General features: G+C 42.1%; 1 protein-coding gene and 2 long non-coding RNA genes across 4 annotated transcripts in view; 2 read left to right on the top strand and 1 right to left on the bottom strand.

Moving 5' to 3' along the window:
* Positions 1 to 16,109, bottom strand: part of LOC144323428 (uncharacterized) — a 50,060-nt gene extending 33,951 nt beyond the window's left edge. For both annotated transcript variants that reach the window (XR_013388864.1, XR_013388863.1), the window contains exons 1-2: positions 15,981 to 16,109; positions 4,596 to 4,782 (exon numbers count right to left, since the gene is read on the bottom strand). This is a non-coding gene — a long non-coding RNA (uncharacterized LOC144323428). The remainder of the gene's footprint in view (positions 1 to 4,595; positions 4,783 to 15,980) is intronic.
* A 1,011-nt stretch (positions 16,110 to 17,120) lies between these two features.
* The window catches only part of RAB21 (RAB21, member RAS oncogene family), a 39,192-nt gene continuing 28,823 nt past the window's right edge, over positions 17,121 to 27,489 (top strand). Inside the window, exon 1 of the mRNA XM_077913850.1 lies at positions 17,121 to 17,295. Coding sequence (XP_077769976.1) covers positions 17,143 to 17,295 — 153 coding nt within the window. The 5' untranslated portion in view covers positions 17,121 to 17,142. The remainder of the gene's footprint in view (positions 17,296 to 27,489) is intronic.
* LOC144323429 (uncharacterized) lies at positions 17,404 to 22,899 on the top strand. Its single transcript, XR_013388865.1, has 2 exons — positions 17,404 to 18,073; positions 22,833 to 22,899. It is a non-coding gene; the product is annotated as an uncharacterized LOC144323429 (long non-coding RNA).

Consider the following 27,489-nt stretch of genomic DNA (forward strand, 5'->3'; position numbering starts at 1 on the left):
CAAAATATTTTTAAATGCCTACAATGTTCCAAGCACTATAGTAGGGACTGGGCATTCAAAAATAAGAAGTAAGTCTCTGATGTCAGGGGACTTAAAAGATAGTGAGATGAGCTCCTTAACATTTCATTATGATGTAGCACATGATTGCAATAATAATAATATATATGTTATATATATAATATATAATATATTATATATATAATATATATAGTGGAAGAATTAAGATGGCAGAGGAGTAAGGGAACCCTAGCTTGCCTCATCCCTCAAAAACACCTAAATATCAAATTATTATGAACACACAAGAAATGAATCTGAGGACTGAGAGAGCAAGATTGCATAACTAGAGACTGAAAGAACTACCATATTTGGAAGGTAGGAGCTGTGGAGAGTTGATATGGAGGAGAGAAGAGCTGCAGGTGCTGTGAAGGGGAGGGAGCCCTGATCAGAGAGAGAGAGAGGGCATGCGGGAATTGCACAAGAAAAACTCCTCAAAATCATTGACTAGGAAAAGGAGAGGGGATAAATATCCCAAGTTTTTTTTTTTTTTTAAGATTTTAATTAATTAATTTATTAATTAATTTTTTTTATTTATTTTTATCTTTATTATTATTTTTTTATTTATTTTTAAATTAAAAAAATTTTTAAAGATTTTATTTATTCATTTGAGACACACACAGAGAGAGAGGCAGAGACACAGGCAGAAGGAGAAACAGGGTCCATGCAGGGAACCTGATGTGGGACTCGATCCCGGGTCTCCAGGATCAGGCCCTGGGCTGAAGGCTGCACCAAACCGCTGAGCCACCCGGGCTGCCCAAGATTTTATTTATTTATTCATGAGACACACACACACACACACACACACACAGAGGCAGAGACGCAGGCAGAGGGAGGAGCAGGGTCCATGCAGGGAGCCTGACGTGGGACCCGATCCCAGGTCTCCAGGATCAGGCCCTGGGCTGAAGGGGGTGCTAAACCGCTGAGCCACCCAGGCTGCCCTATCCCAAGTTTTTATAAACAGTGAAGCGCAGAGTCTAAAGTTCAGAGGTTAACACTGTCACCAGGGTCACACTTAGTGGTGCTCTAGTGGGGAAGGAGGGTGGAGACCTGGGAGCCAGCAGCATGGTCTGGGGATCCCCTGGGTTGCATGGGGAAAAGCAGTTCCCCTGCTTGGAGTGCATTTGGGAGTGGGGGCATGGGGACAAAGGACCCATGGGCACCACTGAGCTGCCCCATTCCCTAGTCAGGAACAAAGACACAGGCTGAGGGCAGCAAACCTCGGTGCCAGCTTTTAGCTGCGCTTTACCATAAACTCCAAACTGCTGCACAGTCACACAACCAATTTCTGGGGCAAGCCAGCACTGGCCACGGTGCAGCAAGACCGTCCCCTCGGGTAGTAGCGCTGGTCCACACCATGTGGATCTCTAAAATGTGGAGTTTTGGAAACCAGCTGCATGCCTGAGATTAAACACAAGAGTACTGTGCCACTGAGCAGGACAGCTTGGATACAGGCAGGGTGAAGGTGAGGATCTGGCAAAAGCTGGGGACACAGATTGTTTGATTGTTTGCTCTTCTGTGAGGGCTTCCTGGAGAACAGTGGGCACAAGCTCCCCACTCCAGGGACAAGAGAGTGGGGAAACACTATTTCCTCCACCCCCATCAGCACTGACGAATCTCAGGGAGCAGAAGAATACCACTCAGTGGAGGCCAGAGCTGCTTACACTAAGCCTCGCAACCCTGGACCCTGCAGGTGCATCTCCATTAGGGCAAGTCCCCCTGAGAATCAGAGGGGCAGGCGTTCCCCAGGAAGACCAGAATAAAACCCCTCCACTCACCAAGCCTACTGACCATAGAGTGCTACAAAGCTTCAGCTCTAGGGGAAATAGGACATAGCTTCATTTTATTTTATTTTTTACTTTATCTTATTATTTATTTATTTATTTATTTATTTATTTATTTATTTATTTAGGGTCTAGCTTCTTCTATTTATTTATTTGTTAAGATTTTATTAATTTATTCAAGAGACACAGAGAGAGAGAGGCTGAGACACAGGCAGAGGGAGAAGTTGGCTCCAGGCAGGGAGCCCGATGCAGAACTCGATCCCAGGACCCCGGGGTCACGACCTGGGCTGAAGGCAGACGCCGAACTGCTGAGCCACCCAGGGATCCCATGATCTAACTTCTTTTATTTATTTATTTTTAAAGATTTTATTTATTTATTCATGAAAGATACAGAGACAGAGAGAGGCAGAGACACAGGCAGAGGGAGAAGCAGGCTCCATGCAGGGAGCCCCTCTAACTTCTTTTAAAAAGCAGACCAAAACATAACTAGGATCTATCTTCATTTCTTTCTTTTTCTTTGTTTGGTAGGGGATCTCTTCTTAATGTAGCCAATACTCTCAGGCACAGAAATCAGTGACCCAGACATAATGACAAGACAAGAATTCACCCCAACAGAAAGAACAAGAGGAATTCACAGCCAGGGATTTAATATATACAGACACAAGTAAGATGTCTGAAACCAGAATTTAAAACAATAATCATAAGAATACTACCTGGGCTTGCAAAAAGCACTGAAGACAATAGAGAATCCCTTACTTAGAGATAAAAGAACTAGAAACTAGTCAGGCTGAAATAAGAAAATGCTGTAACAAAGATGCAAAACCAAATGGATACAATGACAAGGAGGACAGACGAATCAGAGGAACAAATCAGTGATACAAGAGATAAAACTATGGAAAATAACAAAGCTGAAAAGAGGGGATCCCTGGGTGGCTCAGCAGTTTAAGCCCAGGACATGATCCTGGAGTCCTGGGATCGAGTCCTGCGTTGGGCTCCCTGCATGGAGCCTGCTTCTCTCTCTGCCTGTGTCTCTGCCTCTCTCTCTGTGTCTCTCATGAATAAATAAATAAAAATATATTTTTTAAAAAAGCTGAAAAAAAGAAAGAAAGAAAGAAAGAAAGAAAGAAAGAAAGAAAGAAAGAAAGAAAGAAAGGTATCAGATCATGAATGTAGACTTAGGGACTCAGTGACTCCTTAAAGTGTAATAACATTTGTATCATAGGAGTCTCAGAAAAAAAGAGAAAGAAAAAGGAGAAGGTTTATTTGAGCAAATTATAACTGAAAAATTCCCTAATCTGGGGGTGGAAACAGACATTGAAATCCAAGAAGCACAGAGAACTCCTATTAAATTCAACCAAAGTTGCGATCACCAAGACATATTCACAAAATACAAAGACAAGGAAAGAATCCTGAAAATAGTAAGGGAAAAAAGTTCTTAATCTACGAGGAAAGACAGATGATGTCTGCAGCAGATCTGTCTACAGAAACTTGACATGCCAGAAGACAGTGGCATATGTTCAATGTGCTGAATGGGAAAAATATGCAGCCAAGAACACTTTATCCAGCAAGACTCTCGTTCAGAATAGGAGAGATAAAGTGCTCCCAGACAAAAACTAAAGGAATTCATGACCACTAAACCAGCCCTCCAAGAAATGCTAAAAGAGACTCTTTGAGTGGGAGAGAAAGACCAAAAGCGATAAAGACTAGAAAGGAATGGAGAACATCACCAGAAACACCAAGTTTACAGGGAACACAATGGCACTAAATTCATCTTTCAATAATCACTCTGAATGTAAATGGACTAATGCTCCAATGAAAAGACACAGGTTATCAGAATGGATTAAAAAACAACAACAACAAAGAACAAGACCCATCTATATACTGTATATAAGAGACTCATTTTTTACCTAAAGACATCTGCAGATTGAAAGTGAGGACGGAGGAACACCTGGGTGGCTCAGCAATTGAGCGTCTGCTTCAGCTCAGGGCGTGATCCTGGAGTCCCAGGATCGAGTCCCACATTGGGGTCCCCACAGGGAGCCTGCTTCTCCCTCGGCCTGTGTCTCTGCCTCTCTCTCTCTGTGTCTCTCATGAATAAATAAATAAATAAATAAATAAATAAATAAATAAATAAATAAATAATTTTTCAAAGATTTTATTTATTTATTCATAGAGACACACCCACATACAGAGAGGCAGAGACACAGGCCGAGGGAGAAGCAGGCCCCATTGCAGGGAGCCTGACATGGGACCCGATTCCGGGTCTCCAGGATCACACTCCAGGCTGCAGGCGGCGCTAAACCACTGCGCCATGGGGACTGCCCAATAAATAAAATCTTAAAAAAAAAAAGAAAGAAAGAAAGTGAGGATGGAAAGCCATCTATCATACTAATGGATAGCAAAAGAGAGCTGGATTAGCTATACTTATATTAGACAAACTAGATTTTAAAACAAAGACTGTAACAAGAGATGATGAAGGGCATCATACCATAATTTAAGAGGTCTATCTATCAAGAAGATCTAATAATTGTAAATGTTTATGCCCCCAATGTGGGAGCACCTAAGTATATAAGTCAATTAATAATAAACATAAAGAAATCCACTGATAATACAGTTGTAGTAGAGCAATAGACACTCCACTTACAGCAACGGACAAATCATCCAAGTAGAAAATCAACAAGAAAACAATGGCTTTGAATGACACACTGGACCAGATGGACTTCACAGATATATTCAGACCATTTCATCTTAACTTACCAAAAACGAAAGGCGAAGGAACCAAATAAATAAAATGAATGAGGGATGGCGCAGCGGTTTAGCGCCTGCCTTTGGCCCAGGGCGTGATCCTGGAGACCCGGGATCGAATCCCACGTCGGGCTCCCGGTGCATGGAGCCTGCTTCTCCTTCTGCCTGTGTCTCTGCCTCTCTCTCTCTCTTTGTGTGACTATCATAAATTAAAAAAAAAAATGAATGAAATAGGGGAGATCACAAACAACCCCAAAGAAATACAATTATAAGAGACTATTATGAAAAATTATATGCCAACAAACTGGGCAATCTGGAAGAAATGGACAAATTCATAGAAACATACAAACTACCAAAACTGAAACAGGAAAAATAGGAAATTTGAACAAACAACCAGCAAAGAAATTGAATCAGCAATCAAATATTTCCCGACAAACAGAAGTCCAGGGCCAGATGGCTTCCCAGAGGTATTCTACTAGACTTTTTTTAAAAAAGCTTTTATTTATTTATTCACAAGAGATGGAGAGAAGAGAGCGGCAGAGACACAGGCAGAGGGAGAAGTAGGCTCCACGCAAGGAGCCCAACGCGGGACTCGATCCCAGGTCTCCAGGATCATACCCTGGGCCGAAGGCAGCACCAAACCGCTGAGCCACCGGGGCTGCCCTCTACTAGACATTTATTTATTTTATTTATTTATTTTTAAATATATTTTTAAAAGATTTTATTTATTTATTCATGAGAGATACAGAGAGAGAGAGAGGCAGAGACACAGGCAGAGGGAGAAGCAGGCTCCATGCAGGGAGCCTGACGTGGGACCCGCGGGATCCCAGGTCTCCAGGATCACACCCCAGGCTGCAGGCAGCACTAAACCGCTGCACCACCAGGGCTGCCCTCTACTAGACATTTAAAGAAGAATTAATACCTATTCTTCTCAAACTGTTCCAAAAAAACAGAAATAGAAGAAAAACTTCCAAACTCATTCTATGCGGCGTTACCTTGATTCCAAAACCAAAGACTCCATTAAAAAGGAGAATTACAGGTCAACATCCCTGATAAACATGGATGCAAAAAGTTCTGAATGAGATACTAGCAAAACGAATCCAACTGTACACTAAAAGAATTATTTACCACAAATTACTCAAGTGGGATTTACTACTGGGCTGCAGAGGTGGTATCCATCAACATGATACATCACATTCATTAAAGGAATATAACAGTCATATGATCATCTCAATAGATATTTAAAAAGCATTTGACAAAATACAGCATCCTTTCTTGATAAAAACCATCCTCAAAGTAGGCATAGAAGGGAACACACCTCAACATCATGAAGGCCATATATGAAAGACCCACAGCTAATATCATCCTCAATGGGGAAGAAATGAGAGCTTTTCCTTTATGGTCAGGAATAAGATAAGGATGTCGACTCTTACCGTTACTATTTAACATAGTACTGGAAGTCTTAGCCTCAGTAATCAAACAGCAAAAAAAAAAAAAGGCATCCAGATCAGCAAGGAAGAAGTCAAACTTTCACTATTTCCAGACAGCATAGTACTCTATGTAAAAAACCCAAAAGGCTCCACCAAAAAATTGCAGAACTACTATATCAATTCAGCAAAGTCACAGGATATAAAATCAATGTACAGCTATCTGTTGCATTTCTTTACCAATAATGAAGCAGTAGAAAAAGAAATCAAGGAATTAATCCCATTACAATTGCACCAAAACAATATGATATTCAGGAATAAACCTAACTAAAGAACTAAAAGATCCAAAAAACAAAAAAAAAAAAGAACTAAAAGATCCATACTTTAAAAATAATAATAATAAAATAAATAAAAGATCCATACTCTGAAAACAATAGAAAACTTACAAAAGAACTGAACTAAAGAACTAAAAGATCTGTACTCTAAAAAGTACAGAACACTGACAAAAGAAAGTGAAGAGGACACAAAGAAATGTGAAAAAAATTCCATGCTCATGAACTGGAAGAACACTGTTAAAATATCTATACTAACTAAAGCAACCTACACATTTAATGCAATCCCTATCAAAATACCACCAGTATTTTTTTTCTTTTTAAAGATTTTATTTATTTATTCATGAGAGACACAGAGAGAGAGAGGCAGAGACACAGGCAGAGGGAGAAGCAGGCTCCATGCAGGGAGCCCGATGTGGGACTCGATCCCTGGACCCCAGAACCACGCCCTGGGCTGAAGGCGGCGCTAAACCACTGAGCCACTCAGGCATCCTGTCCACCAGTATTTTTCACAGAGCTAGAATAAACAATCCTAAAATCCGTATAGAACCACAAAAGACCCCAAATAGCTAAAGTAATCCTGAGAAAGAAATGCAAAGCAGGAGGCATCATAATTCCAGACTTTTAGCTCTAGTGTTCAAGATAGTGTGGTACTCACACAAAAACAGACACACAGATCAATGGAATAGAATAGGGAACCCCGAAACATACCCACAACAATATGGTCATCTCATCTTTGACAAAGCAGGAAATAATATCCAATGGAAAAAAGACAGTGTCTTCTACCAATGATGTTGCGAAAACTGGACAGCAACATACAGAAGAATGAAACTGGACTGCTTTCTTACACCACACACAAAAATAAATTAAAAATAAACGAAAGAACTAAATATGAGATAGGAGAGCACCTGGGTGGCTCAGTGGGTTAAGTGTCTGCCTTTGGCTCAGGTCATGATCTCAGGGTTCTGGGATCAAGTCCCACATTGGGCTCCCTGTTCAGCAGGGAGTCTGCTTCTGTTTCTCCCTCTATCCTTCCCTCCTGTGTTCTCTTTGTCTCACACGCATGTTCATGCTCCCTCTCACATGCATGCTCTCTTTCTTGAATAAATAAAATCTTAAAAAGCAAAAAAATAAAAAAAAATAATAAAAAAATTAAAAAAGCAAAAAAATAAATAAGTGTGAGACAGTAAACCATCAAAATCCTAGAGGAGAACACAGATGACAACCTCTTTGACCTCAACTGTAGAAACGTCTTACTAGACATTGCTGCAGGCAAGGGAAACAAAAGCAAAAATGAACCATTGGGACTTCATCAAGATAAGAAGCTTCTGCACAGTGAAGAAAACAATCAGTAAAACTAAAAGGCAGCCTATGGAATGGGAAAAGATATTTGCAAATGACATATCTGATAAAGAGTTAGTATCCAAAATCTATAAAGAACTTATCAACTCGGGGGATCCCTGGGTTGCTTAGCGGTTTAGCACCTGCCTTCAGCCCATGGCATGAGTCCCGGGATCAAGTCCCACGTCAGGCTCCCTTCATGGAGCCTGCTTCTCCCTCTGCCTGTGTCTCTGCCTCTCTCTCTCTCTCTCCCATGAATAAATAAATAAAATCTTTAAAAAAAGGAACTTATCAACTCAACACCAAAAAATAAATAATCCAATTAAGAAATAGGTAGAAGACATAAATAGACGTTTTTGCAAAGATGACATCCAGATGGCTAACAGACGCATCACCAGTCATCATGGAAATTTAAATCAAAACTATGATAAGATACCACCTCATACCTGTCAGAATGGATAAAATTAACAACACAAGAAAAAAATAGACGTTGGTGAGAATGCAGAGAACCCTCTTACACAGTTGGTGACAATGCAAACCAATGCAGCCTGGAGAACAGTATGGAGGTTCCTCAAAAAGATAAAAATAGAACTATCTTATGATCCAGCAATTGCACTACTAGATATTTACCCAGAGGATATAAAAATACAGATTCAAGGGGGTACATGCATCCCAATGTTTATAGCAGCATTATCAACAATAGCCAAACTGTGGAAAGAACCCAAGTGTCCATCAACTGATGAATGGATAAGGAAGATGTGGTGTATATATACAATGGAGTACTACCCAGCCATAAAAAAGAATGAATGGACCTACAGAGTATATTGCTAAGCAAAATAAGTCAGTCAGAGAAAGACAAATACCATATAATTTAACTCATATGTGAAATTCAGGAAACAAAACAAATGAACATGTGGAAAGGGGGAAAAAAAGACAGAGGACAGAGGGGGAGGCAAACCATAAGAAACTCTTCTTTCTTTATTTCTTTTTTAACCGTAAGAGATTCTTAACAATAAAAAAATAAACTGAGGGTTGATGGAAGGAGGTAGGTAGGGGGTGGGGTAAAAGAGTGAACTGGATGTTATATGTAAGCGATGAATCACTAAATTCTATACCTGAAATCAATATTACACTATGTATTAACAACAAAAAGCCCTCAATAATTTTTTAACAAAGAATATATATAAAGCTTATGGAAGCACAGAAAAGAGATACCTAATCCAGTTTAGCTAGGAGTGGCTAATAAAGTCAAATGTAGAAGGAGCTAGACGTATAATTAGGACATATGTACTGGATTTTGCAATATAAAGGTCATTTTTAATTATATCTGAAGAGTGCTATGGAAACAGATGGATGGTTCTTTTTACTAAAAAAGTGAAGACAATGCATGAAGACATCTTATAACATGAATTTGAAATGAAAGATAGAGATCATATAGTGTGAGATTAATATCTGGAACCATATCGTTTGCATTTGGAAGTTGGCTCTAATGTTTCTAATGTGATTTAGTCAAGTTACTTAACCTGTCTGTGCCTTGGTTTTTCTTCTCTGTACACTGGGGGTGAAACTAGTAGTACTGACCTCGTAGTGTTGTTACTGGAATTAAACTAGTAAATACGTGGGGATCCCTGGGTAAATACATGTAAATAGAAGTGTGATACATAGAAAGGACTATATAATTGTAGCTATTCCTTTTATTATTAGGTAGGAGAGTTGGAAGTTGAGCAAGAATATACTTGTTGACCTAGTTTTTTTAGTGATCTCAGCAGTCATTTACTGAGAGTACCTATTGTGGGTTTAATTAAGACTAGGAATACCAATTAAAAGCCAAAGTTTGTGAGACCAGATTTAAACAAAACAAAACAAAAACGATATTCAACTATATACTGTTTATAAGGAATCCATACACATAGATTAAAAGTAGAAAGATAGAAAAAGATATACCATGCAAACAATAATAAAAAATATTTTAAAAGAAGGCAGCCCGGGTGGCTCAGCAGTTTAGCACTGCCTTCAGCCCAGGGCGTGGTCCTGGAGAACTGGGATCGAGCCCCATGTCCAGCCCCCTGGATGGAGCCTGCTTCTCCCTCTGCCTGTGTCTCTGCCTCTCTCTCTGTGTCTCTCATGAATAAATAAATAAAATCTTAAAAAAAAAAGTATTTTAAAAGAGGGTTACAACAGCTATATACATATACATACATATATATTTTAAATATTTTTATTTTTAATTATTCTCTACACCCAACCTGGGGCTCAAACTCAAAATCCCAGATCAAGAGTCGCCTGCTCCACCAACTGAGCCAGCCAGGTGCTCCTACAATAGCTATATTAATATCAGACACAGTAGACTTCAAAACAAAGAATATTAGGAATAGTGAGGGGTATTATATAATCATAAAAGGATTAATTCTCTAAGAAGACTTAACAGTAGTAAATGTATATGCACCTAACAACAGAGATTCAAAATAGATAAAACAAAAACCGATAGAGCTGAACAGAGAAGTTAGACTAATCCACAACTGGAATTAGAGACTTCATCACAGAAGTATTAGATAGAAAATCAATGTAGAGAAGATCTGAATAATTCAATTCACTTGCCCTAATTGACATTTATTAAAAAAACAAACTTGTCCCAATAACAAAAGAATAAAGAATGTATATTCCTTTCAACATGCATAGAATGTTCACTAAGACCAGATTCTTGACCACGAGGTAATTTTTTTTTAAAGATTTATTTATTTATGATAGACATAGAGAGAGAGAGAGGCAGAGACACAGGCAGAGGGAGAAGCAGGCTCCATGCCGGGAGCCCGACGTGGGACTCGATCCCAGGTCTCCAGGATCACACCCTGGGCCAAAGGCAGGCGCCAAACCGCTGAGCCACCTGGGGATCCCCGACCACGAGATAATTTAAAACAAATTTAAATAAAGATCATACCGTAGATGTTCTCAAACCATAACAATTAAATTATAAATCCAAAGCAGAAAGACATATGGCAAATCCTCAAATATTTGGACATTAAATGGCATTTATAAGTAACTATGAGTTTGATATTGCTGCTGTAACAAGTTGCCACAATCTTCATGGTTTAAAACCAAATAAATTTATTATCTTACATTTCTATAGGTAAGACATATAACATGGGGCCCCATTTGCCTTTTCCAGCTTCCAGGGGCCACCTGCCTACCTTACTTAGTTCATGATTCCCTTCCTATATCTTTTGAGCTGGCAATCCTGGAGCACATCACTCTCCCCTTGTTTTTGTTATCACATCTCCTTTTCTGATTCTGGCTCCCACTCTTAAGGATCATTGTAATTATAGTGGGCCCACCTGGATAATCCAGCATAACCTCACTATTTTAAGGTCAGATGATTAGCAACTTTAATGCTATCTTCAACTTTAATTCCCATTTTTGGTGCAATATAACATATTCATAGATTCCAGTAATTAGGGGCCAGAAGCGGAGGGAGAAGAGGAACATTATTCTGCCTTCCACAATAACTGTTGGGTTAAAAAAGAGGAAGTCTCAAGGGAAATTTATTTATTTTTATTATTATTATTTTTAAAGATTTTATTTATTTATTCAAGAGAAACACACAGAGAGAGGCAGAGACACAAGCAGAGAGAGAAGCAGACTCCATGCAGAGAGCCCGATGCAGGACTTGATCCTGGGTCTCCAGGATCACGCTCTGGGCTCAAGGTGACACTAAACCACTGAGCCACTCAGCTGCCCCTCAAGGGAAATTTAAAAACAATATAAATATATTGAAGAAAAAAATATATTTATATAATTAAAAATTATATATATAATGAAAATACATGTGTTAAAATTAATGGATGCAGCTATTATAAACACTTATAAAAGAATAAAGACCTCAAATCAGTAATCCAAGCTTCCACATTAAGAAACTTAAGAACAGGGATCCCTGGGTGGTGCAGCGGTTTGGCGCCTGCCTTTGGCCCGGGGCGCGATCCTGGAGACCCGGGATCGAATCCCACGTCGGGCTCCCTGCATGGAGCCTGCTTCTCCCTCTGCCTGTGTCTCTGCCTCTCTCTCTCTCTGTGTGACTATCATGAATAAATAAATAAAATCTTTAAAATAAATAAATAAATAAATAAAATCAGGGGAAGATATTCCAAAGATTTAAAAAAAAAAAAAAAAAAGAAACTTAAGAACAAATTAAAATCACACAAGCAAAAAAAATAAAAAAATAAAATCACACAAGCAGAAGGCAGGAAATAACAGAGTAAAAATCAATGAAATTGAGAACTGGAAAATCATTGAGAAAAATTAACCAAGTGTGATTCTTAGAAAAAAAATATAAATAAAATTGACAAATCTCTAGAGAGACTGACCAAGAGAAAAAGAGAATACGTAATAACCAATATCAAGAATAAGAGGATGATCAGTACAGACGCACACACACAAAGGCTCATAAGGAAATACTATGAACAACACAAAGTAGGACCAGAAGTAGACTGCGGGAAGTTTGTTAATAGTGATCAAAAGGTAGGGAAGGAAGCTGAAGCCAGCAAAGAAAAGGAACTCACAGGTTGTCCTGAGAATGAATCTGATGACTCTGAATCTACAAAAATTCAGAGAACTTTTTCAGAAGTTTACTTGAAGGTTGGTGTTCTGTGATGATGCTGTGGAAATAGAAAGATATAAGACAATAACGGATGCTGGTAAAAGAAGAGTGTTGTAAATGCTCAATATGGAGTCCAAACCTGGTGGTGATGGAGGGTAGGGGTGAGGGAGCTAGAAGTAGGGGGGATAGATAGAGAGACCAAGAGAAGGCTGAGAGATGGACTCAGGATGGGGGTGAATTGCCCCCATTACAGCTCCCTTGTAAATGTTCTTTCTTCAGCAGCTGTTCTTTGTCCACCCTCATGGAGTTAGTTTCACCTTTCACACTCAAGATTGGAATTTAGTCTAAATGATTCAAGGGAGGGACATTTATGCAAATAGGGTTGGGGGGTTGACAGCAGATGGAGGCTCAAAGAATAGAGGTTTGTACAAAAGAAAAAAAGATTTATTGGAAATGAAGGCTGGTATTTGGAGGGGTGGTCATTTATTTTACATCTACCATGTTCTAGGCGTTATTCTGGACACAGGATATAATGAATGGTGAGCAAGGCAGACAGATCTTTACTACTGCAGGGCTTCCAGCTTTAATACTGAGAAACAAATATGTAATTGTAATACTTGATGATACATGTAGGAAGTACTTAGAGGGACACCTGGGTAGCTTAGCGGTTGCGCATCTCAGGGCGTGATCCCAGGATCCGGGATGGAGTCCCACATCGGGCTCCTTGCATGGAGTCTGCTTCTCCCTCTGCCTGTGTCTCTGTCTCTCTCTCATTGTCTCTCATGAAGAAATAAATAAAATCTTTAAAAAAAAAAAAAGGAAGAACTTAGAAAGTGCTATAGAGGAATGGTAAGATTTTAAATGACACCTTACCAAGTAGGAGTGTGGCCAATAGGAGAAAACACTCAAGCAAGTGGTACTGAATGCCATAATCCTCAGTATATATGTACTCAGAAACTTCCCATTGGAGCATCCACAGTTACTGAAAAACTCTCCAAAATCGCAAATCTCCCATCTTAAGAGTTCTCAAATTATTTCACCAGGGCAAAACAATTTCTCTCCTAAGAGGCTTTTTCATCACTATACTGGCTTATTTCTCAAGAAACTGGAAAAGTATTAGTCAGGCCTAGTTTAAGTGGACAAATCTCTTTGGAATTTCCATCTCCGTATAACTACTGACGTCTAGTTTTAAGAAGTAAGCATGGGGGCCTCACTCAATGAGACTGCTAACATTCTGACCTGAACCTGTTCCGTCATTTAGAAATTGCTGGTATACAGTTCTATTGCCAATCATGTCAAACACACATTTCCATCTGATACAAATTCACACTCTGGTTATTGCAAAAAACAATTTATAAATGTAAATATAAAATCCACAAGTAAACAAAGTGGCTTCATGTCCTCAATTTTTAACTATTAAGATTGTGTATTTTTAGTAGAAACTGGTAAGTTCTGGGCAGCCCGGGGGGCTCAGCAGTTTAGTGTGGCCTTCAGCCCAGGGCGGGGTCCTGGGGAGCCTGCCTCTCTCTCTGCCTGTGACTCTGCCTCTCTCTTTCTCTGTGTCTCTCACGAATAAATAAATAAAATGTTAAAAAAAAAAAAAGAAAGAAACTGGTAAGTTCTGAGAGTCTGAAAGTTTGGCTTAAATTCCTTCTTTGACAAAAATATGTAAAGTTTCTAGAGACTTTTTTTTTTTTTTTTTGAGACACCTTTAATTAATCTTGTCATCTTAGGGATAAATAACTTTAGAAACTATCCCTTCTTCCCTTCCCCTGGACCATACATCTCTTGGAATATTCTTGTTTTCTGTAACTCAGAAGAAAACCTCCCAGTGGTTTCTTTCTTTTTCACGTGGAGGCACTTGTGAGTTAGTGTTGAGCATGCTCTGGACACCCTGGTGAATGTTCACTGAGCTGCTTGTGCCCCTTTGTGGCCAGCGCTTACAATGACAGCTCAGGACTGCTGGCCAGCCAGAAGCCTCTGACCTGTTCAGATTACATGGTCTCTTCTAATCGCTGGAAAAGAACCTCAGAGAAATGGGAAGAGAGCCAAGTTGAAGCTAGGGGCACACGGGCTGCACAAGAGTAATGGACACTTGAGCAACCACCCGATTCTGGTTGAAAGCGGAAGGGGGTGTGGACACCGGGTTGGCATCACTCGTGGCCACTACACATTATTGTAATTGTTTCCGTGTTGCTTCCCACACTAAAATACAAGCCCACGAAGGCAGAGGCCTCTTGCCCGGCACTCCACCAAGGATGCTCAATGACTGAGCAAATAAGGGAACAAATAGGTTTAGCATTTTGGTTTTTTAAAAGATTTATTTATTTATTTAAGCGGGGGGGGGGGGGGGGTAGAGCAGATTTCCTGCTGAGCACGGAGCCCACAGGGGGCTCAATCTTATGATCCTAGGAGATGAGCTGAACCGAAATCAAGGGTTACTGGCTTAACTGATTGAGTCACCCAGGTGCCCACAAATGGGTTTAATTTGTAGCAAGTTCACAGATGATAACTCTTTTCTTTTTTATTGTTAATTACTCTTATTAGATGCTCAACACGGAAAATGCTTTGATAATTCTATTTAACAAAAACCCATATGTCCAAAAGCATTTCTCAAATCCCAGTATTTTTTTTTAAGATTTTATTCATTTATTCATGAGAGACACAGAGAGAGAGAGAGAGAGACAGAGACACAGGCTGGGGGAGAAGCAGGCTCCATGCAGGGAGCCCGACGTGGGACTCGATCCCCTGGGCTGAAGGTACTAAACCGCTGAGCACCCCGGGATCCCCTACTGCTCTCTCTACTTGCAAAGCTCCCCTCCCTTCCGGCTTAGGTTACTCCTAACCAAAGGCAACAATCTCTAGGACAGCTTCTCCAGCAGGCAAAAACCAGTTGGGTCCTTATGCACCTCTGCAAGACACTCTCAACTGCTTTATCAACATGAAAGCATTCACTGTGCACTGGGGTGTTTCTGTGTTTCCCTGCTAAAATGTAAGATTTAGGGCAGCCCGGTGGCTCAGCGGTGGAGCGTCTGCCTTCCGCCCAGGGTGTGACCCCGGGGTCCTGGGATCCAATCCCCCCATCTGGCTCCCCGCATGGAGCCTGCTTCTCCTTCTGCCTGTGTCTCGGCCTCTCTGTGTGTCTCTCATGGATAAATAAAATCTGTAAAAATAAAATGTAAACTTTAAAAACTTTATTTTTAAGTAATATGTACACCCAACATGGGGCTGGAACCCACAATCCCCAGATCTAGATTTGCGTTTACCAACCCAGCCAGCCGGGTGTCCCTAAAATGTAAGCTCCCCGTAACAGAGACGTTGTATCTTGTTCAGCACAGCGCCTGGCACGTGGTGGGCACCCTCTAGTACTTGAATGAATGAATGAATGAATGGACGGACTATGGCTTTGAAGCGGAAAAGTAGTCTGATGAAAACAAATAGGTCTGCTAGACCGGCCCCGGGTGTATCAGGGTGCAAGATTCCAGAAACGCCCCTGCGGTTGCTTGCACGAGTGCATTTCCTAGAAGGAGCGGAGGCGACCAGGCCGGGTTCCTCCAGGTGGAAGCACGGGGCGACTCGGGAGCCCACGCCCGGCCTTCAGGTCGTTCCTTCCTTCCAAGTATTTCTAGGAAGCCCTCTGATGAGCGCGGGACTTGGGGCTCAGACACTCAAAGGTGGGCGAGTGTCACACGGTCGTCGTCCTTACCGAACCGCAGCGAACCCAGGGCTGTGTGCGTGCGGGATCTCCCCAGGTGCTGCTCAAGAAGGGGAGGCGACGACGTGTCTGGGAGTCTCAGAGGCCTGGAGGGGCAGGGGAGAGCAGGGGAGAGCGGGGGAGGGGCAGGGGAGGGGGGAAGGGGGAGGGTGGAGAGGAGCAGCGGAGGGGGAGAAGTAGGGGCGGGGGAGCAGTAGGGGAGGAGGGGAGGACCGGGGGAGGGGCAAGGGAGGGAGGGGAGGGGGGAGAAGCAGGGGAGGGCGAGGTAGGGGAGGGGTGGTGTAGGGGGGGAGGGGGCAGGGGCGGGGGGAGCGGTAGGGGAGGGTGGGGAGGACCGGGGAGGGGCAGAGAGGGGAGGGCGGGGGAGGGGTAGGGCAGGGCAAGGGAAGGGAGAGGCAGGGGAGGGGCGAGGAGGAGGGAGGGGCAGGGCGGGGCAAGGGAGGGGAGAGGCAGGGGAGGGGCGAGGAGGGGGCAGGGGAGGGGCAGGGGCGCGGGAGGGGGAGGGGCAGGGGCGGGGCGGGGGAGGGGGGCAGGAGGCGGGGACGGAAGCCGCGGGGTGGTGGTCCTGCTGGTCGGGTTTAAGCGGAGACCTGAGAGATGCGGCGGAGCCCCGACTGCCCGGGGGCCCCTCGGGCGGTTCCAGGGCCGTGACTTGGGCCTCCCAGAGGGCGCGGGAGCCCCCAGGGCGCCTGGGCAGGTGCGCCCGCCGGCAAGCCCGGGGCGAGGAGCGTGGGCGCGCGAGCAGCTGAGCACCGAACCCCCGTCCGCCGGCAGCCAGCTCCCGCGGTGCCAGGCCTCCCGCGATCCCGCCGCCCCGCAGCCCCGCCCCTCGGGACCGCGCGCAGGGCAGCGCCCGCCGCAGCCCCGCCCCCGCCGCAGCCCCGCCCCGCCCAGGCGCGTCCGCGGCGCTCACGTGACGCGAGGTGTGACGTAGGAGGAAGGAGACGCCATTAGAGGGAGGCGGAGAGTGAGTGCTGGTCTGCGCTCCTCGGGGGCCTGACGTGGGGGCCGCGGCCCTTGGTTCCCGGACTCCGGCCCGCGGCGGAGGGACACGCGGCGCCCGGGCGTGGGTCCGTGCGGAGGGGCCTGCGCCGGCCGCGGCTGTGAAGGCGCAGCGGGGCGGCGGCGAGGGCGCGGGCGGCGGGGAGCCGGGATGGCTGCGGCCGGCGGCGGCGGCGGCGGGGCGGCGGGCAGAGCCTACTCCTTCAAGGTGGTGCTGCTGGGGGAAGGCTGCGTGGGGAAGACGTCGCTGGTGCTGCGCTACTGCGAGAACAAGTTCAACGACAAGCACATCACCACTCTGCAGGTGCGGGCCCCCGGGGGCGGCAGGTGGAGCCTGGGGCCCCCGCCCTCCGCCGCGGTCCCCTCGGCCTTCGGGTGGCCTCCGTGAGACGGCGCTGGGCGTCCTGGGGACGCGAGGCCCGGGGAGCGGAGGGCAGGGGAGGGGAGTGGAGGGGAGGGCAGGGCCGCCCGAAGGCCCCCCCCGGTACCGCTTGGCTAGTTTTCCCCGTTGATTCACTTCCGCTTGGGCCCTAGGTGCCTTCGCTCCGCAGCGGCGACTGCGGCCCTTGCTCGTGGTTTCGGAATCGGGAACTTGGGCTGCCCGTGTGGTTTTTGCCAACTAGGTGGTTTGTAACTTGAGCGCTTACCGGCGGCCGGGTATCCACGCACGCTCCATTCTGCCCTGCCCTCGAGGAGCGTGTTGGTCTTGGCAGAAACCGTCGTCGGCGGGGGGTTTTGGAGGCGACCGCTCGGCGACCCGGTGGCGGGTTCCGCGGTCTCGCTGCCGCCTGCGTGGGCCCGAGGGCGGCCGGCCCCGGCACCTGGCGGCGCGCTGTGACCGCCGGCCAGCAGTGGGTCCCCACGCTCACCTGCTTTACCTGCAGCTCGTAGCGCAGGGCTGGCCTCCTGCTGAGCGGTGACGTGTGGGAGTGCCGCCTCTGACCCGTGGGGAAGTCGGGCCTTTGAGGCAGGTGGAGCATCAGTTTGCACGTGTTAGAAGGAAAATACGCAACCAGACTGAGTTAGTGATCGACTGATGTGACTCGACCGAGTTAGGGGATCGACTACTCTGACCCAACGAAGTAAGTGATCGACTAATCTGACTTAATCAAGTAAGTGATCGACTAATAGGACTCGACCGAGTTAGTGATTGACTGATCTGACTCGACCGAGTTAGTGACTGGCTAACATGACTCGATCGACTTAGTGATCGGCTGATGTGATTCCAAGTAAGTGATAGACTGATGTGACTCGACCAAGTAAGTGATTGACTAATCTGACCCGACCAAGTAAGTGATCGACTGATGTGACTCGACCGAGTTACCGATAGACTAATTATGACTCCATTGAATAAGTGATCGACTAATCTGACTCCACCAACTTAGTGATAGGTAGTAAAATCGAGTGGACTTTTGAGCCTGATGGTCCAGGTTCATATCCCATCTCCCGTCTATTTCGCTGGCTGTGTGATCTTGGGCGACTTGATTAACCTATGCCTCAGTTTCTTCATCTGCTAAAACGGCCAAAATGATAATATGTTGCTCATAGGGTTGTCAGGATAAGCATCCATAAACTCAGTCAGGACCTTTTCTCTTGTAAGCTCTCCATCTTTATTACTTTACTGGCCCAAATTGCACAATAGATCTTAATTAGTGACTGCATAGTGTGTAAGAACCTTGACACTATTTAACAGAATGTACAATCTCCTCTAATTGTTGTGACATTTAATATTTGATGCTATTATTAAACTACTGAGTCTAGAATTCATAAAGATGCTCTGATTCCATGTTCTATTTTTATTCCTGTTTTTACTCCTCTTACGTAAAGTATAATATCTGAAAAAAATGAATGTGAGAAAACTCCTTTTTTTTCTTACATCCTTGAACAAGAGCATTTATCCAGGTTTTTTTTTTTTTTTTTTTTTTTAGATTTTTTTCAAGAGAGGGAGAGAGGCAGAGACACAGGCAGAGGGAGAAGCAGGCTCCCTGCAGGGAGCCTGATGCGGGAGTCAATCCCAGGGCTCACACCCTGGGCTGAAGGCAGGAGCTAAACTGCTACGTCAGCCAGGCTGCCCACTTATCCAGTTTTAATAGTTGTTACTGTTGAGTGTTGGTAGTGAAATCAAGGAAATTTGTAGGGTAAATACCTATGATTATTTGGAATTTAGAAATTCATTTAGGTAAAGTAATAATAGCTAACATTTCGTGAATTCTTAACCGTACTGCTTTACTTTTTTTCTATCATTTAATTCTTACAACAACCTATGAGGTAGATAGTTTTATTAGCTCCATTTTGCAGGCAAGGAAACAGGCTTGGTTGAGTAATTTGCTAGCATTCATTTTGCCACAAGTCATGTATGGTGCCCAAGCTGAAATTTGAACGCAGGTCTGACTTAAGATTTTGAGCAATCACACTGCCTCTGGATATGGGTAAACCACCCCTTTAGTGGTTACCTTTATGCTACAGATCTAAGATAAAAGAGAGGATCATTGGAATTGAGCCCCTCCTCCTTTTAGGATAATTTAGTCCTTTCTCTTAGAAACTGTACCTTCATTATACATTTCAAAGATACCCTTGAAGCTAAAAGTAGGCTAAAGATTTTTCAATGTTAGAGAGAAACCACTGCACTTTATACTGGAGGGGTTGGAGTTAATGGTAGATTTTCAGTATAAAAACATAGCAGTCCTGATTTTAATATTTATATGACTCATCACAAACAGTATCTGAATTATATTACAGATTTTTTTAAAAGATTTTTATTTATTTATTCATGAGAGAGACAGAAACACAGGCAGAGGGAGAAGCAGGCTCCCTGCAGGGAGCCCAACGCGGGGCTCGATCCCAGGTCTCCAGGATCATGCATGCCCTGGGCTGAAGGCGGCTCTAAACCACGCGCCACCAGGGCTGCCCTATATTACATAATTGAGGATTTTATTGCATACCAGTGTGTGGAAGCAGCATTGTATCTACTCTTTCTTCTACATCAGTTTATCTCATCTTAGTTTTTTTTTAGAGAATTGTGATCCATAAAACACAACCATGTATGCTTTTAATTTCCAAATGGAGAGGAGATCATGCATCAGAAGACATGAAGAGTCCCTCTTTTTTGGTCAGCAAAACTACCTATTACCTATCTTTGTAACCTACTTTGTGTTTTGCAAAGTACACTCTCTTGCAATCATATTTCAAAGACCTAGAAGACCAAGAGGAACCTAAGGTAGTTTATGGTTCACTGTTTTGAGTCTTTTGTTTGACATTTCAGTCAAGCGATTGTGCGCTTTTTGTCTCATCTCCTCTTAGAGATGAGATAAACTGGGATAGAAAGTGGAAAACTCAGTGTCCTAAGGTGGCCCACTTGATTTTGGACGATTTTAATTTCCGTTAAGCTTTTCTTTTTTTTTTTTTTTTTTTTTTAAGCTTTTCTGTATATAAAACTAAAATCTGTTTCTTTGTAGTTTCCAGTTCCATTTCTGTCCTCTGAATCTTGGGCACACAGGACATCCCTTCTGATAGTTGAAGAGAGCTATCACATCCCTTGGTCTTGCCTTTTGGGTGAACAGGTCTGGTTCCTTTAAAGGAATCTCCTATGACATCATTCTAAATCATTTCACTATTTTGACATCTTTTCTAGACACTACTTAATCATTGTCCTCTTTCCTTAAAATGTGACTCTTTGAGCTGTAGAAATGATTCCAAGTGTGGTTTAAACTGAGCAAAGCACAGGCTGTCACCTTGTCTATTGAGAGTCCTTTTCCAACACTGAAATAGAAGAGATTCTATGAGTTTGTGGACAGCTGTTACATTGATTAATATTGGGCTTACTGTCTTTGTCTTCCAAAAAAAAAAAAAAAAAAAGGCATTACATACTATATCCCTCAAATTCTTTTTTCTTTTATTTTTATGGTTAAGTTTTTTTGTTGCTAATGTATTTGACCCATTACAGTTGGTTTTGATAGATTTACTCCGTAGTCAAGGCCTGTTGCTGTTCTTTTATTTTTATTTTATTTTTTTAATTTTTATTTATTTATGATAGTCACACACAGAGAGAGAGGCAGAGACACAGGCAGAGGGAGAAGCAGGCTCCATGCACCGGAAGCCTGACGTGGGTTTCGATCCTGGATCTCCAGGATCGCGCGCTGGGCCAAAGGTACGCGCTAAGCCGCTGCGCCACCCAGGGATCCCTGTTGCTGTCCTTTTAAAGCTTGATTTTATGATTCAAGAAACATGACCTGTGGGTCAGGCACTTGTTTGGGTTCTGGGTATGCAAAGAAGGAGATATATTCCCTACTGTCCGGATCAGCTCCTCATTTTAATTTTGTCACCTGAAGATTTGCTAAGAATGTCTTCATTGTTCTCATCAGGCATTAATAAAGACTGAAAAAGGGACATAGGGCCAAGTATAAAGCTCTGCAGCAGGTCTCATTATAGTCCAGTGATGCATGACCCAAGGTGTATTTTTCTTTAGATGTGTGGAATCTTAGAGTGGGGCTTTTTTCAGACTGTGCATGGGCCACCATCTATCTTAAGTGAGAAACAGTGGACTGTTGTACCTGTTTATGAAAATGAAAACAGAAAACAGCTTAAGATCAACTTGACTGCTATGGGCTACTAACTAGTGCACACAAAGCCTTTAATGAAAATGGTTATTCCAGCATTATAAATCTAGTTTTTTTGCCCTAGCTACATCAGTCTTGCCCACAGGGGATATCATGAGATGCTTTGTCAAATGCTTGCAGAAGACAAGATACACTGTGTTTCTGCATTAGGAGGCTACATTTACTACATTAGGATGTAGTAAAAAGGGACAGGACTTGGAAATTAGACTTAGTTTTGCACTTTGTTTCCTACTGTTTAGCTATCATGATCTTGGCAGGTTATTCTAATGTTCGTAAACTGGCTCTTAATCTATAAAATGGAAGGGTCTTACTGGAATTTTTTTTTTAAGATTTTATTTTTAAGTAATCTCTGTACCCAGCGTTTGGCTCAAACTTAACAACCCTGAGACCAGGAGTTGCATATTTACTGAATGAGCCAGCTAGGTGCCCCCTTCACTTACAGGATTTTTATGTTGGTTAAATAAAGAGCCATTGGAGGTAAGCCTCAACAGTGCTTGGCACATGTTCGGGTTTTTTTAATTTATTTTTTTAAAGATTATTTATATTCATGAGAGACAGAGAGAGGCAGAGACATAGAGGGAGAAGTAGGCTCTCTGAGGAAGCCCAACGTGGGACTCAGTCCTGGGACCCCAAGATCACGCCCTGGCTGAAGGCAGACGCTCAACTGCTGAGCCACCCAGGCGTCCTGGCACATGTTTGTTTAATAAATGTTTGTGTGCTTTAAAAAAAAAAAAGTTTGCGTGATCCTGGGGTCCCAGGATTGAGTCCCACGTCGGGCTCCCTGCAGGGAGTCTGCTTCTCTCTCTGCCTGTGTCTCTGCCTCTCTCTCTCTCTCTCTCTCTGTGTCTCTCATGAATATATAAATAAAAATCTTTAAAATAAATAAATAAATGTTTGCTATCGAATGAATAGATGGTGCTTAATTTGTGTTGGTTTCCTTTGTGGTAACTCAGAAAGGTAATGGGACTAATTTGACATGAATTATTTTGAGAACCTATGCTATATCTGAAGGATCACTATGTTTTAAAATTGTTTATAATTTTATATATATAATTATATATGCATACAGGAAATACTGTTTATATAAATATATAAATTTATTATTAGTATACATATATACATGTTTATTATCCATTCTAGAGTTTTGACTGGGAAATTAAATTCCGTCTTGAAAATTGTGACACTGGCCATGCTTTGGTGTTTTAATACTTCTCCCTTTTTGCAGACCTTCTTCTAGGTTACTAATAATTATGAAGAAATCTTCTAAAAAAAAAAAAAAGAAATCTTCTAGGTGAGCTCTCTAAGAACTCAGATCCTCTACCTAGCCCAGGAAACTTAATCATATATGGAGTTCCCATGCTCTCGCATGTGATGACATAAGCAATTAAATTCAATGATTGTTTATTTCATACCTGTTAAATATCGAACATTGTGGGAGTTGGGGAATACAAAGATGAGTAAGATACCTTAACCATCAATTAGCTTTCTTGATTTTATTCTTTTTTTTTTTTTTTAAGATTTTATTTATTCATGGAAGACACACACACAGAGAGGCAGAGACACAGGCAGAGGGAGAAGCAGGCTCCCTGCAGGAAGCCTGATGTGGGACTCGATCCCCATCCCGGGTCTCCAGGATCAGGCCCTGGGCCGAAGGTGTCGCTAAACCGCTGAGCCACCAGGGCTGTCCTCTTGATTTTATTCTTAAGTGTTTTTGTCATTTTGACCATAACCACCTTTTATCTTTGGTATGTCTCTATATCTGTGTTCTTGGGTGGTCACTTAATTTTCTTTAGTTGTATGCAATTTTTCCCCTTGTATGAAGGTATTTTAAGATTATGCACTCTAAATGTTTTCTATCACTTTCCACTAGTCTCATATAAAAAGTACTGTTGATAATCAGAACCATTAGTCTTCTTCCCTTTTAGAAGTCTAACTGGAATTCCACCTCTATCTGCCTTCTGTAGTCCCAGGTAGGTAGCTGTCATTTGATTTAGCAAAGCAGTGCTCTAAGATTGCCTGGGAAAATAGTGTCCTAATAGTTTGGCAAATGATTTGTACTTGTATTAAAGATACATTTGTATTAGTTATTAAATGTCCAAAGTCCCACAAATAATAATGGTGTACCATTTTTTCTTTTCTTTTTTAAGATTTTATTTATTTACTCACGAGAGACACAGAGAGAGAGAGGCAGAGACACAGGCAGAGGGAGAAGCAGGCTCCACGCAGGGAGCCTGATGTGGGACTCGATCCCGGGTTTCCAGGATCAGGCCTTGAGCCGAAGGCAGGTGCTAAACCGCTGAGCCACCCAGGCGTCCCACCATTTTTTCTTTTTTCTTTTTTTTTAAATTTATTTATGATAGTCACAGAGAGAGAGAGAGAGAGGCAGAGACACAGGCAGAGGGAGAAGCAGGCTCCATGCACTGGGAGCCCGACGTGGGATTCGATCCAGGGTCTCCAGGATCGCGCTCTGGGCCAAAGGCAGGCGCCAAACTGCTGCGCCACCCAGGGATCCCCCACCATTTTTTCTTAAGCGAAGTCTATTACTTTTTTTCCACTCATGCACCTTAATTTCCTAAACAATACTTGGCATTCAGGTTCTAGCAGTTGCTTTTATTCTTGGCATCATAGTCTCTGGTCTAGAAATCTTGGTTTCCTTATTTGTAAGATTAGTGTTTTGAATGTCTGGGATATCTTCCAAGTAGTTTTGGAAGCCACATCAGTGTTGAACAGTCAATTCATTTCCATTATCTTTAAAAATACAGTAGTTGAAATGACACACCCCCTCCTTGGTATTTTACTAGATGCTTGTGGTCTATAGAAGGGTAGGTGGTTTGTTTCTTGTTTTTTTAAGAAAAGAGTTTTTCTGAAATTGTGGTTTTAAACTCCTAATATATAAGTATTCCATATCTGATTGCCATTTTCTGTTTTGTGTTTTGAGCTACCCCTCAAGTAACTTTTTGACTCTCATTTTCAAAGTATTTACTTGAACTCTAAACTGATTATAATCCTTGTACTTTATGGAAACTAAGGACAAGAAATGTTGAAATATTCAAGCACTCAGCTTAGTTTTCTTTCTTTATTTTTATTTTTATTTTTTTTCTTTCTTTTTTTAATTGAAGTATATTTGACATACAATGTGTAAATTTAAGGTATATAATGTAAATTTGTTATATTTCTGTATTGTGATATGATTGCCATTGTAGCAATGCAGTTTAGTTTTCCAATAGCTGATTTTTACTGCCTTGCTACAGAGGACTAATTTTATTTATTTATTTATTTATTTATTTATTATTATTATTCTTTTAAAGGAAGCCTTTCCTCCTCCTTTTTTTTTTTTTTTTTTAAGATTTTTATGTATTCATGAGACACACAGAGAGAGAGAGAGGCAGAGACACAGGCAAAGGGAGGAGGCTCCATGCAGGGAGCCTGATGTGAGACTCAATTCCTGGTCTTCAGGGTCACGCCCCAGGCTGAAGGTGCCTCTGAACTGCTGAGCCACCCAGGCTGCCTAATTCTCTTTTTTTTAATAGAGGGTTTTTTTGTTTTTGTTTTTTTTCTTTTTAAGTAGCCACTTTGCTTTTGGGTAAGATGTTGGGTAAATGAGCATCATGTGCAAATGATAGATGTTTCCTCAGCTAATGAGTTTATTGCTTTGTTAATACCCCTAAAGTTTGGAAGATGAAGTCTTTAGAATTATAACCAGAGTTTAGAGGATTAAGGAGGGACATCTCTCATTACTCTGATCCTCATTACTTTGTGCCTATCCTGAGAATATATTTTTGGGAGGTGAGTTAGGTATCCAGTAACACTTAGTTTCCATGTAGAGGAGTGTCAGGTTAAGAATGTGTGTGTTCTAGAATACACAGCTTTGTGCAATGGAAAAAGCACTGTGGAATCAGACAAGCTTCTACCCAGTGCAGCACCCAACTGTGTTGTCTGACCTTGAGTGAGAGTCACTATATTTCTTTAAATCTCAGGTTCGCAAGTGTAAAACAGAGCTACCTAGCTACTTTACGGGGTTTTTACAAAGAGTAAATGAGAAAGTCCAGCACAATGTTTAGCACACAGTATGTATTAATTTTTTTTTTTTGTCATCTTATATTTCTAGAACCTTTTGATATTATAATGCCACTTTCCCTCTTTCTAGACTGGGAATTCTTCACTGAGAGTTGCTAGGGATTTGTAAATCCCTTGGGTGAGTGTGTGAAATTGTTTTTGGTATGTGCAGATGAGCAGTTTTCTTGAGTAAATCAGTTCATGGCTCTCATCAGATTCTCAAAAAAGTCCATGATCACTCCTCCCTCTCACTCTTACTCCCATGTAACAGAATTAAGAGCCACTGCCCCAGATAAGTATAACTCAAGTGTAACTAGATATATTTGTATCTCAGTAGTTTGTCCAAATTGAGATTACCTCATAGAGGTGATTAAAAAAGGTAAGACAAATGCCAGCCTTTTGATTGTTCGCTACTGTCTTGATAGTACATGAAATTTTTCAGCTTTATTCTCAAATATAAATTGTATATATATTTGAAACATATTTGTTCTTTAAGAAAATATCTGTAACATATTAAAATCTTAGACTATATATAAAATGGGACAATTTATATTACACAGTGGGACTTAAGTATTTCATTATGATAAGGAGAAAAAAAGATTTAGTGGGGATCCTTGGATAATATATCAGATACTTGAATTAATTTGGTTTATTTATTTTTGTTTTTTAAAGATTTTATTAATTCATGAGGGACCCAGATAGAGGCAGAGACACAGGCAGAGGGAGAAGCAGGCTCCCTGCAGGGAGCTCGATATGGGACTTGATCCCAGGACCCCAGGATCATGCCCTGAGCCAAAGGCGGATGCTCAACCACCAAGCCATTCAGGTGCCCCTAATTTGGTTATTATAAGGAAACTTTTAGGAGCACATCTCTTACATAAATTGAGTTTTACCTGTACCAATTTACCCACGCATTTGTAGATATGTGTATCTACAGTAACAGTTTTGGTGTGTCAGTGCTGGCTTGTCCTACTCTCTCCACAAGAGAAATATCTCAGATCTCAGTGTGGGAGATACCATAGCATAGTGGTTACGGGTCATGTCTGGAGCCAGACGGCTTGGATTTCAAATCCCACTATGTTACTTACTGTGTGACCTTGGGCAAAATACCCTTCCTGTGTCTAAGTTTCCATATCTGTACTATTTGGGTAATTATATCTAACTCAGGGTACTATGACAAATGAATTAATGTTGTTGGAAAGCTTTTAGAATATTGCCTACTTCATTGTAAGCATCGTGAACATACTAAATAAAAATATGTAATATAGTTGACAGAAGACTTATGAAAAGATAATCTAGAGTATAAGCAAGGCAGTATATTCTGTATATTAAAAATTAGGTTCCCTGTAGTTCTTCAGGATAGAGAAAGTGAGTGTGGGTTGTATGGGTGGTATGAGAAAACTTAAAAATTGAAGGAAGAAAGAGTATGTGGGTCATGAACTGAACTGGAATAGATGGGATTCAAGTAGAGAAAAGAGAATACATGTAAATTAGAGGGGAATTTTATGAGCAAGCAGAATTAGAGGTATGCATATAAACCATATAAGTTGGAGAGTGAGTGGAGAAATACTGGAAGCTATCTCAGGACAATAGATGTGGACAGTTGTTTAGGTCCTTAGATACAAAGATAACACTTAAGAGATTTTTGCTTGTAGATTAGGGTTCCTGAACTTTTATAAAGGAGAAGCTTGTGAATGTTACTATAAAAAGTGCACTGTGCAGTACTTGATGGAAGGTAAGCATTCAGTAACTGTTAGCTGGTATAGCAATAGTAGTAGAAAAGGAAGTATACAGTTATACTGTACAGATGGGCTATATTTGTGTAT

Source organism: Canis aureus, chromosome 11 (assembly GCF_053574225.1).
Source record: "Canis aureus isolate CA01 chromosome 11, VMU_Caureus_v.1.0, whole genome shotgun sequence".
Classification (NCBI taxonomy): Eukaryota; Metazoa; Chordata; class Mammalia; order Carnivora; family Canidae; genus Canis; species Canis aureus.